We start from the raw sequence: 10,017 nt of genomic DNA on the forward strand, positions 1-10,017 counted from the left end.
ATGATATATATCATTTGAGAAGAAATTATTTTAGAGAAGTCCAAGTTTTTCCATAAGAGATATGGAAATTTCCAAATATCTCTTATCCAAGGTTGAGAAAGACTTTCAGAATATTAATGGTCAAAGGGAAAACTGTCTACCTATTTTAGAGAAGCTTAGCCAGTTAGTTACCTAAATTGTTAGAGAACATGAATACAAGGAAATGGACATGCCAGGAAATAAAGAGAAGAAACCAGTCCATCCCATGGGATCAGTCATAGCTTCTGGTTCTGAGACATTGAGCTTGTAATCAAGGTCACATTTTGAGCCTCAGAACAATTGTCCCTCATTTACCTGCCATCCCCCAACTCTTTTCAGAGCCCCCTTTATGTCTTTGTTCCTGAGACTGTAGATGAAGGGGTTGAGCATGGGTGTGACCACAGTGTACAGCACCGAGGTGACTGCAATTGACTGTGAGCTGTGAGTACCAGCAGAGCTGAAGTCCACGCCTAGGACTGCACCATAAAATAAGGAGACAACTGAGAGGTGAGATGCACAGGTGGAAAATGCTTTACACTTCCCCTGAGCTGATGGGATTGTTTGTATGGAGGACATGATTTTAGAATAAGAGTAAAGGATCCCAGCCAGGGGACCAACACCCAGAATCCCAGTGGCCAAATACATCACCATGTCATTAAGAAAGGTGTCAGAACAGGCAAGTTGAATCATCTGCTTGACTTCACAGAAAAAGTGGGGGATTTCCAAGTCTGCCCTGAAGGATAGTCGCAATAACATTAAACTATGTAGCAGGGAATTCAGGGCACTCACGATCCAGGACTCGAAAACCAGCAGTCCACAAAGCCGGGGGTTCATGATGACTGTGTAGTGCAGGGGGTGGCAGATGGCCACATATCGGTCATAGGCCATCACAGTCAGAAGGAAGTGGTCCCAACCTCCAAGTAGTATAAAAAAATACATCTGGGTGATGCATCCTGCATAGGTGATGGCTTTGCTCTGTGTCTGGATATTCAGCAGCATCTTTGGGATGGTGGTAGAGGTGAAACAGATGTCTACCAAGGACAGGTTGGAGAGAAAGAAGTNTAGCCAACCTTATTGGGACCCCCTTGTATGTTACTTCCTTTTTCTCCCTTGGTGCCTTTAGGATTTTCTCTTTGTCTTGGAGGTTTGCCATTTTAAGGATGATGTGTCTTGCAGTAGGCCTCTTTGGGTTCCACCTGATTGGGACTCTCTGCGATTCCTGAATCCGTGTGATTTTCTCTGTCCTCAACTTAGGAAAATTTTCCGTTATTACTCTTTCAAGTAGGTTTTCTATCCCTTGTTCTTCTTCCTCTACTTCTGGTATTCCTATTATTCGGATATTATTACGTTTCATGTTGTCTTGTATTTCTCTTAAATTCTCCTCATTTTTTCTGATTCTCTTTTCCATTATTTGGTCTGTCTGGGAGATTCTTTCTATCCTGTCTTCTATCTCACTTATGCGATCTTCCGCCATATTGATTCTATTCTTCATACCTTCTACTGTGTTCTTCAGTTCAGAAATTGTATTCTTCATTTCCTCTTGGCCTTTACTAATGGTTTCTATTTCCTTTTTCATGTTGGTGTAGTTTGCAGAGAGTTCATTGTAGCTCTCCTGTAGTTTCTGGTAGCTTGTTGTAAGCTCTTTGAATTTCCTGATAATCAGTGATTTGAATTCAATATCTGATAGTTGGCTTGCCTCTATTTCATCTAACGTTCTTTCTGAGACTTCCTCCTTTTCTTTCATTTGGGTATTGTTTCTTTGTCTTCCCATTGTTTGTGTTGCTCTTCTTGTTGGCTTCAGCTTCTTAAAGTGATCTGTTCTCGGTTCCTGGGTTTATGGTGTGAACTTCTGTGATAAGATGCCTGTGAGATTCAGTGGTGCAGTCTTCTGCAGGTATCTTGGTGTTCTCCACTTCCACCTACTCCTCTTGTTGGTTTCTAGCTGGTCAAACCTTTTCTTCTGGTCTCACTAGCTGCAGCAGCCTGAGGGGCTATTAGTGCGGCCTTTCTCTCATCTCGGTGAACTTAGCTGGTCTTGCCAGTGCCCTCCCAAGATCCAGAGTGGCGCTGCTCTCCCGTGCCCTGCTGAGAGCAGGTTTTTCCCCAGGCTTCCCAGCACGCACTCCCAGCCAGGGTTTCCTGGTCTTGCAGGCTTGGGCTTGGACCTTTCCCAGTGCTGTGGCTGCACACACTGGGCAACTCACAATTCTTCCAAGCCGGCAGCCACAGCCTGACTCCTGGGGCTTCTCAGTCTGAGCCCAGCTGGGTAGGGATGGAGCTGGTGACTGGTGCTCTTCCAGGGGCCCTGGCAGCAGCCCGCAGCTCCCCGAGGCTGTGTGAGCACTGGCTAGAGTCCCCAGCTGGAGTCCCCCGCTATCGAGAATGCGCACCACTGGGAATGCGCACCACCAGGAATGCACGGGACTCCCAGACCTCCAAGTTGGTAACCACACTGGACTCCCGGTGCTTCTCAGTCTGCGCCTGGCTGGGTAGGGAGGGAGCTGGTGACTGGTGCTCTTCCAGGGGCCCTGTCGGTAGCGCGCAGCTCCCCGAGACTGTGGGAGCTCTGGCTCAGGCTACTGGTAATACCAGTGTCCCTCAGGTCCCCAAACTGGCAACCACAGCCTGACTCCACGGGTTATCAGAGCTCTCCAGTTTGCTTCCCAATGCCCACTCCTCTCTCTGCCACTACAGGCAGACCAATGTCTCCTGGTGTTTTCCAATCTGCACCCTGCTGGTTAGAGAGGATGCCGGTGACTAGTTCTCTCATAGGGTTGTCGTTGTTGCCCTCCCTCGGCTCTCAGATATCAAGGCGGCCCTGCCAGGGCCCTGGCGCTGCCCGGCGAAGGGCCTGAAGCCTCTGCGCTGTTCCCTCATACCTTGTTGATCTGAGGTCCGTCTCCTCTCCTCAACCTCTGGTCATTCAGTGTCCGCTATACTTTCTGGGGTCCTGCCGTCCCATATGCTGGGTCCTTGTTGGGTGTTCACTGTGCTCCTCTGCAGAGCAGCCTGGTTTTTCTCCGGTGTATGAAGGGAAGCGAAATCCTTTGTCCTACTCTGCCGCCATCTTTTAGACTCCCCTCCTTGTTGCTATATCAAATGGGATATTTTTCTTGATATCTGCTTCTGCTGTTTCATTGTTAGTGTATAAAATGCCTTTAATTTCTGGATATTGACTTTGTATCCTGCTGTTTTGTCAAATACATTTATTAGGTAGAGCAGTTTTTTTGGTAGAAGCTATGGGATTTTCCATGTACACTATCATGTCACCTGCAAACAGTGACAGTTTTGTTTCCTCCTTTCTGATTTGGATGCCTTTTTTTTCTTTTCTTGTCTGATTGTTGTGTCTAAAACTTCCAATACTATATTGAATAGAGGTGGTGAAAGTGGACAACCTTGTGTTGTTCTTGATCCTAGCAAAAAAGATTTTAGTTTTTGCCCATTGAGTATGATGTTGGCTTTAGGTCTCTGATATATGGCCTTTATTATGTGGAGGAATGCTCTCTCTATTTCCACTTTGCTGAGTGTTTTTATCATAAATGGGTGTTGTATCTTATCAAAAGCTTTTTCTGCATCTATTGATATGATCATGTGGTTTTTGTCTTTGCTTTACTTTATGTGATGTATTACATTTACTGATTTGTGAATATTGAAATATCCTTGCACCCCTTAAATGAATCCGACTTGGTCATGGTGTATAATCTTTTTAATGTATTGTTGGATGCAATTTGCCAATATTTTGTTGAGGATTTTAGCATATATGTTCATCAGCGATACTGTCATGAAGTTTTCTTTCTTTGTTGTGTCTCTATCTGGTTTTGGAATTAGGATAATGCTCGCTTCATAAAAAGAGTTTGGGAGTTTCCCATCATTTTGGATTTTTTGTTTATAGTCTGTAAAGAATAGGGGTTAGCTATTCCTTAAATGCCTTTTAGAATTCTCCTGTGAAACCATCTGGTCCAGGGCTTTTGTGTGATGGGAGTTTTTTGATTACTGCTTCAATTTCATTTGCTGTTATTTGCCTGTTCAGGTTTTCTGCCTCTTTTTCATTGAATTTTGGAAGATTATATTTTTCTAGAAATTTGTCCATTTCACCTAGGTTTTCAAATTTCTTGGCATACAGTTCTGCACAGTAATTTCTTACAATCCTTTCTGTTTCTGCGGTATCAGTTATAATCTCTCCTCTTTCATTTCCGATTGTGTTTATTTGTGTCCTCTCTCTTCTTTTGCTGATGAGCCTATTTAAAAGCTTGTCTATTTTGTTTATCTTTTCAGAAAACCAGCTCCTGGATTCATTGGTGTTTAGAATTTTGCTTTTAGTCTCTATGTCATTTAATTCTGCTCTGATCTTCGTTATTTCCTTCCTTTACTTGCTCTGGGCTGTCTTTTTTGCTGTTTCTCAAATTCTTGCAGGCATAGGGTTAGGTTGTTTGAAATGTTTCTATTTTTCTTAGGTAGGCCTGTATCACTATGAACTTTTCTTTCCGGACTACCTATTCTATGTCCCATAGATTTTGGGTTGTTGTGAGTTCATTTTTGTTTTCAGAAACTTTTAAAATTTCTTCCCAAATTTCATTCTTGACTGATTCATTGTTTAATAGCATGCCATTCAATCTCCATGATTTTGAGTGTTTGGGGTTCTTTCCTTTGGGGTTGATTTCCAGTTTCAGTCCCTTGTGATCAGAGAAAATGCTTGGTATGATTTCAATTTTCTGGAATTTTTGAGCCTCGTTTTGTGCCCTATCATGTGGTCTATCTGTAAAAATGTTCCACGTGCATTTGAAAAGAATGTGTATTTAGCTTTTTTGGGATAAAGGGCTCTATATATATCAGTCAAGTCCATTTCATCTAGGGTGTTTCGTGCAGCTATATCTTTGTTGATATTTTGTTTGGAAGACCTGTCCATTTTTGACAGTGGGGTGTTAAAGTCCCCTACTATAATTGTGTTGCTGTCAATATCTTTCTTGAAATCCTCTAATATTTTCTGTATATATTTGGGTGCTCCTATGTTGGGTGCATATATATTTATGATGTTAATGTCTCCTTGGTGGATTCTTCCCTTGAGTATTATGAAGTGACCTTCTGGGTCTCTCTTTATGGCCCTTTTTAAAAAGTCTATTTTGTCTGATATGAGTATTACTACCCTGGCTTTTTTTCTTGCCCGTTTGTTCGGAAAATTTCAGGCCTTCACTTTTAGTGTGTGTAGGTCTTTTGTCCTGAGGTGGGTTTCTTGTAGACACCATATATGTGGGTCATTCTTTCTTATCCATTCAGCTATTCTATATTTTTTGATTGGAGAATTTAATCCATTTATATTTAATGTTATTATTGATAAGTACTTATTCATTGCCATTTTTTGTACCTGCATTCCTCTCTGTCTCTCTCTTTTCCTTCCTTTCCTTAGAGCAGTCTGTTTAGCATCTCTTGCAGAGCTGGTTTGGTGGAGGCGTATTCTTTTAGACTTCTTTGCCTTGGAAGCTCTTTATTTGGCCTTCTATCTTGATTGAGAGCCTTGCTGGGTAAAGTAGCCTGGGTTGCAGGCCTCTGGTTCTCATTACTTGGAATATTTCTTTCCATTCTCTTCTTCCTTGGAGCGTTTCCATTGAGAAGTCAGTACCTAACCTTATTTGGGCTCCCTTGTATGTTATTTCCTTTTTCTCCCTTGCTGCCTTTAAGATTCTCTCTTAGTCTTGGAATTTTGCCATTTTAATGATGATGTGTCTTGAAGTGGGCCTCTTTGGGTTCCTCTTGATTGGGACTCTCTGTGAGTCCTGGATTTGTGTGACTTTTCCTCTCATCAAATTAGGAAAATTTTCCCTCATTATTTTTTCAAATAGGTTTTTTTATCCCTTGTTCTTCCTCCTCTTCCTCTGGTATTCCTATTACTTGGATAATATTATGTTTTATATTGTCTTGCATTTCTCTGAATCCCTCTTCATTCTTTCTCAGCCTCTTTTCCCTTTCTTGTTCTGTCTGGGAGATTCTTACTACTTTGTCCTCCAGCTCACTGATCTGATCTTTTGCTTCATCGATTCTACTTTCATACCTTCTACTGTCTTCTTCAATTTGGAAATTGTATTCTTCATTTCCTCTTGTCCCTTACTGATAGCTTCTATTTCCTTTTTCATGTTGATATAGTTGCGGTGAGTTCATTGTAGCTCCCCTGTAGTTTCTGGTAGCTCATTATGAGCTCTTTGAACTTCCTTAGAATCAGTGCTTTGAATTCAATATCTGATAGTTGACTTGCCTCTATTTCATCTAGCAATCTTTCTAGCTTCCTCCTTTTCTTTCATTGTTTTTTTGTCTTCCCATTGTTTGTGAGACTTTTCTTGTTAGCTTCAGTTCCCTAAATTGATTTGTTCTGGCTTCTTGTATTTATGGTGTGAACTTGTGTGGTATAATACCTGTGAGTCTCAGTGATGTTGTCTTCTTGATCTCCCCATCTCACTGGTCTTGGCATGTCCTTTACGTTGTCTCTGAGTTTGTCTTTGTGTTTTTGTTGTTTCTGGGTCTTTTCTTTTCTGGGTCCTTCCCACCAGCCGGTGAACTCATGGTCCCTCTGTCCACTACCCATTTTAATTTGTTGTGCTGGTGAGGGCGGGTTGCATTGAAGCTAGTTCTTCTGCATGTACAAGGTATTGAGGGTCCTCTTTTGCTCTTGTTCCGTTGTTTGCCCTGGGTAGTTCAGTTGTATTTCCAGATAGGTCTTGGGTTGAGGTTTGTGTGGTTTCTACTTCCTCTTTCACCTTCTTCTCTTGTTATCTGTTGGTGGTTCCTTTGTTTTTGGGTTTCCTCTTCTCTTGGGTATCCTGGTTTTCACTGTTTCTACCTACTATTTTTTTTGTGATAAGTTGGAGGGGAGGGCAAACTGGTTTATGAGAGCAGGAGAGTATTCTATGATACTTACAGTAGCAGCCAGTAGAGAAGAGATAGTAGATCCCATTACTATGTACAGTGATAACCATAATTTTCAACCCAACTAGCCACTTTTTAGAAAAGATGGAAACAAGATAAAGCTCTTGTTGGGGAGGGAAGGTTTGTGATTTGGATTTAGAAAGGAGTGAGGTTGAGGGAGGTCAGATTCTGATGTAAGGTGAGAATAAAGGATGGTAAATAGGTGTAGTGTGAGAGAGAATACAGTTAACCACTACCATATAGTTCAGGCAACAATGAAGTGGGCTAAGATCTGGGGAGGGGTGTTGCATAGTATTTACAATAGTATGTAAGAGCTATTATTTACAGTAATATTAAATCAACAATCATATGACAGAATCTATGATATACCAAGATTATGGAGTATTGGACATTCAATAGTGTGCTAACTGGGCAAGGGGAAGTAGGGAACAGCAAATTAGCAATACACTATCATTGAGGAGACAGGGGAAACCTGTCAAGTGATACAATATATCCAGCCAAGGTAAAAAAGACTATACAGAAAGAGGAGGAATATAAAGATAGTATTAAAACAAAAGCTATAAGAATAATGAAAAAATAATGAAAAAATACAAATATGCAGTAACTTGTAGTTTTTCTGTTATAGCAAAGTGAATTTTGTCTCTCTGTCTCTACTGTTGGGATGCCCCCTCTTTAAGTTCAACTCTGATCTTTTCACCGTTCCAAGTCTTTTTTCTCACTTGGGGGGTAGGGGAGAGAAAAGAAAGAAAAAAAAGATAGCAGATGGGAGGAAAAAGCGGTAGGTTTGAAAAGAAAGGGAGAAGGAATAAAACAAGAAAGGAGAAGAGAGAGAGTAAACGTATTAAGAGATAAAACAATAATAAAGTTAAAAAATAAAAAAATATTTTAAAAAACAACTCCCCCCTTGTTGGTTTCCAGCTGGTCAAACCGTTCTTTCTGGTCATACTAGCTGCAGCAGTCTGAGGGGTGATTGCTGTGGCCTTTCTCCCTTTTCAGTGAACTCAGCCAGTCTCACCAGTGCTCTCCCAAGATCCAGACCAGTGCCTCTCCCCAGTACCCCACTGAGAGCAGACTTTCCCCAAAACTCACAGTCCTGCGCTGGGGTGCGGCCGCTCGCTCTGAGCCAGGCTTCCCTGGTCCCACAGGCTTGGGTGCGAACCTTTCCCAGTGCTATGGGGGAACGCAAGGACGACTCTCAATTCTTCCAATATGGCGACCACAGACTGCAGGGTTGATCAAAGCCCTCTGGTTTGCTTTCACATGCCCATTCCTCTCTCTGACACTTTAAGCAGACAGATCTCTCCTGGCATTTTTCAAGCTGCGCCCAGCCGGGTAGAGAGGGAGCTGGTGACTGGCTCTCTCCCAGGGACTGGGGCCCTGCCACAGCCTGGCGGAGGGCCAGGGAACTCTGAACTGTTCCCTCGGACCTTATTGACCTGTAGCTGTCTCCTCACCGTCTGGTTATTCAGTGTCCACTCCAATTTCTGTAGTCCTACCTTTCTATATGCTGGGTCCCTGTTGGCGATCTGCTGCACTCCTCCAAAGATCAGCCAGGTTTTTCTCTGGTGCATGGGGGGAAGCAGAATCCTTCGACCTACTTTGCCGCCATCTTCTTCGGGATAAGTGAAGCAAGTTTTTATTTTATTTTATTTTTAAAATATATTTTATTGATTATGCTATTATAATTGTCCAATTTACCCCTTTACTCTCCTCTGCCCTGCACACCCCCTCCTACCCACATTCCCCCTGTTTAGTTCACAACCATGGGTCCTACATATGAGTTCTTTGGCTTCTACATTCCCTATATTATTCTTAACCTTCCCCTGTCTATTTCCTACCAACCCTTTATGCTACTCATTCTCTGTACCTTTTCCCTCTTTTCCATCTCTCATTCCCCCACTGATAACCTTCCATGTGATCTCCATTTATGTGATTCTGTTCCTGTTCTCGTTGTTTGCTTAGTTTGTTTTTGTTTTCGTTTTAGGTCTGGTTGTTAATAACTGTGAGTTTGTTGTCACTTTACTGTTCATATTTTTTATCTTCTTTTCCTTAGATCAGTCCCTTTAACATTTCATATAATAAGGGCTTGGTGATGATGAGTTCCTTGAACTTGACCTTATTTGGGAAGCACTTTATCTGCCCTTCCATTCTAAATGATAGCTTGGCTTGATAGTGTAATCTTGGATGTAGGTCCTTGCCTTTCATGACTTGGAATACTTCTTTGCAGCCCCTTTTTGCCTGTAAGGTCTCTTTTGAGAAATCAGCTGACAGTCTTATGGGAACTCCTTTATAGGGAACTCTCTCCTTTTCTCTTGCTGCTTTTAAGATTCTCTCCTTATCTTTAATCTTGGCTAATGTAATTATGATGTGCTTTGGTGTGTTCCTCCTTGGGTCCAACTTCGTTGGGACTCTGAGCTTCCTGGACTTCACGGAAGTCGATTTCCCTTGACAGATTGGGGAAGTTCTCCTTTATTATTTGTTCAACTAAGGTTTCAATTTCTTACTTTTCCTTTTTCTTCTGGTACCCCTATGATTCAGATGTTGGAACATTTAAAGATGTCTTGGAGGTTCCTAAGTCTCTCCTCATTTTTTTGAATTCTTGTTTCTTCATTCTTTTCTGGTTGAATGTTCCCTTCTTCCTTCTGGTCCACACCATTGATTTGAGTTCCAGTTTTCTTCCCATCACTATTGGTTCCCTGTACATTTTCCTTTGTTTCACTTAGGACGGCCTTCACTTTTTCATCTAATTTGTAACCAAATTCAACCAATTCTGTGAGCATCCTGATTACCAGTACTTTGAACTGTGTATCTGATAGGTTGGCTATCTCTTTGTCGCTTCGTTATGTTTTTTTTCTGGAGCTTTGATCTGTTCTTTCATTTGGGCCATTTATTTTTTGTCTCTGTGCACCTGTTACATAGTAAGGGGCAGAGCCTTAGGTGTTCACTAGGGTGAGGCAACCCACATTGCTGCCTTGTGACACCATATGTTGGGGAGGAGTCCGAGAGGGAACAGTGGCATTTGCTTCACTCTCTGCTAGATTTCAGTCACTTCCCCTGCTACCCACAATCAAGTTGGGCCCTTCT

The 10,017-nt window shown here is 42.1% G+C and overlaps 1 protein-coding gene across 1 annotated transcript; it reads right to left on the minus strand.

Annotated features, from left to right (window-relative positions):
- Positions 1-309: 309 nt before the first annotated feature.
- Positions 310-8,504, minus strand: LOC118994310 (olfactory receptor 7D4-like). The gene is made up of 3 exons (XM_037056958.1): positions 8,318-8,504; positions 804-1,088; positions 310-518 (listed from the first exon to the last, which is right to left on the minus strand). Exons 1-3 carry the CDS (start codon positions 8,502-8,504, stop codon positions 310-312), a joined length of 681 nt encoding a protein of 226 aa, XP_036912853.1.
- Between the last annotated feature and the right edge of the window lie 1,513 nt (positions 8,505-10,017).

Source organism: Sturnira hondurensis, unplaced genomic scaffold (genome assembly GCF_014824575.4).
Source record: "Sturnira hondurensis isolate 20B ecotype Veracruz unplaced genomic scaffold, ASM1482457v3 Scaffold0000880, whole genome shotgun sequence".
Taxonomy (NCBI): domain Eukaryota; kingdom Metazoa; phylum Chordata; class Mammalia; order Chiroptera; family Phyllostomidae; genus Sturnira; species Sturnira hondurensis.